Source organism: Onthophagus taurus, chromosome 11 (assembly GCF_036711975.1).
Source record: "Onthophagus taurus isolate NC chromosome 11, IU_Otau_3.0, whole genome shotgun sequence".
In the NCBI taxonomy this organism is placed as follows: Eukaryota; Metazoa; Arthropoda; class Insecta; order Coleoptera; family Scarabaeidae; genus Onthophagus; species Onthophagus taurus.
In genome coordinates this window covers 5,568,520-5,569,980 of record NC_091976.1, presented here as the reverse complement: position 1 = coordinate 5,569,980, position 1,461 = coordinate 5,568,520, and the positions used below count along the sequence as shown (strand labels likewise).

General features: G+C 33.2%; 1 protein-coding gene across 1 annotated transcript; it reads left to right on the top strand.

The window, feature by feature from the left end:
- The first annotated feature begins 216 nt into the window (after positions 1-216).
- On the top strand, positions 217-1,155 carry LOC139432155 (uncharacterized). The gene is made up of 2 exons (XM_071200522.1): positions 217-326; positions 400-1,155. The coding sequence occupies exons 1-2, from the start codon at positions 217-219 to the stop codon at positions 917-919; spliced, it is 630 nt and encodes a 209-aa protein (XP_071056623.1). The 3' UTR covers positions 920-1,155.
- The last annotated feature ends 306 nt before the right edge of the window (positions 1,156-1,461 follow it).

The following is a 1,461-nucleotide window of genomic DNA, read 5'->3' as shown; positions in this document are numbered from 1 at the left end:
TCAGAACATGTTGGTTGTTTCAGATATAAAGGACTCAATTTGTTGCGTAATTCTTCAATTACTTCTTTCACAATAATACTAATATAGCCATATGAAATTCGAAATGTAAATGCTAACGACCTGAATGTTTCACCGGTAGCAAGAAATCTAAAAAACAAAAAAATTGTTATAGCTGCTGATTGTAAAAAAAGATGGCGCAACATTAGGGACACCTATATGAAGGTGAAACGCAATCAACCAGGAACAGGCTCTGCTGCACAGCCAAAATGTAAATGGCCCTTATTCACACAGCTTACTTTTCTAGATAACGTTTCATATGAACGAAGGTAAAATAATTTTTATTTTGAAATATTCAGCCATTCAAAACAAACCCCTATAGAACTCAAATTCTTTTATTAGCACTCAGAGTAACATCGCATCCTACAACGTAGTAACAACGCTGCCTGAAGAAAATGTACTTCAGGAAGATGTTATGATTGAAGATTCAAGAAACGTATTGGACGATTTGCAAACATCTGCACCGGAACAATCAAAAGAGGAAGACAATAATTCTCTTAGCAAAACCGCAAAAAGAAAATCATCAATTCCTCTCGGTTTTGTTACTAAAAAGAAAAAAGATAACAACACAAGAATATTAGAAATATTGGAGAAAAGAGCTAATGAGCGGGAAAAATTAGTGGAAAAGTTAAGCACCTCTAAAAGAAGTGATGATGAAGATCCGACATTATCATTTTTCAGAAGTATGGCGTTAACGGTGAAAACATTTCCACCTAATTTCATAGCAGCTGCAAAATCGAAAATTTTTGAGGTGGTCAGCGAATTTGAAATCAGATCGCTTCAAATTAAACAGGGATCAGGAACCACAGATAGCGATACCATTAGCGATGTAGCATTAAATTATGATGATGATCAAACTTAATGTATTATTAGACAGGGTGTAACTGAATGACTGCACAAACTTCAAGGGGTGATTATTTAGTTAATTTTAAGATTGCAAAGCCTACTAAGATTTTTTTCATATATGAAAGTACCCTTAAAATTCACTAAAGAATCATCCCTTGAAGTTTGTTGCAGTCATTCAGATACACCTGTATACTACTTAATATAATGATATTTACCTTAATGTTAAACTTAGTTTTTCTTCTGCCGTAATTGGTAATTTAACCCTTCTTGATGATGGTTTTGTTAATCTATCACCAACAAGTCCAAGAATAAAATGAAATTGACTTTTATTCAATCTAAAAAACTGTTTAAATGTCTGCTCGTCTAGTAATAAATGATTTTTTAAGAGAGTATTTGAAAAACCCTCTTTCAGTCTACGTTGATACAAATTACGCGCAACTTTTCTTTTCTTTTTTCTCAAAAGTAATAACAAAATTTCGTCCTCGTCATGCTCTTGTAACAAGAGAAGCAATTTGTTATTATGTTGCGGGTCCATTGTACGGTTATTACCCAAACGTC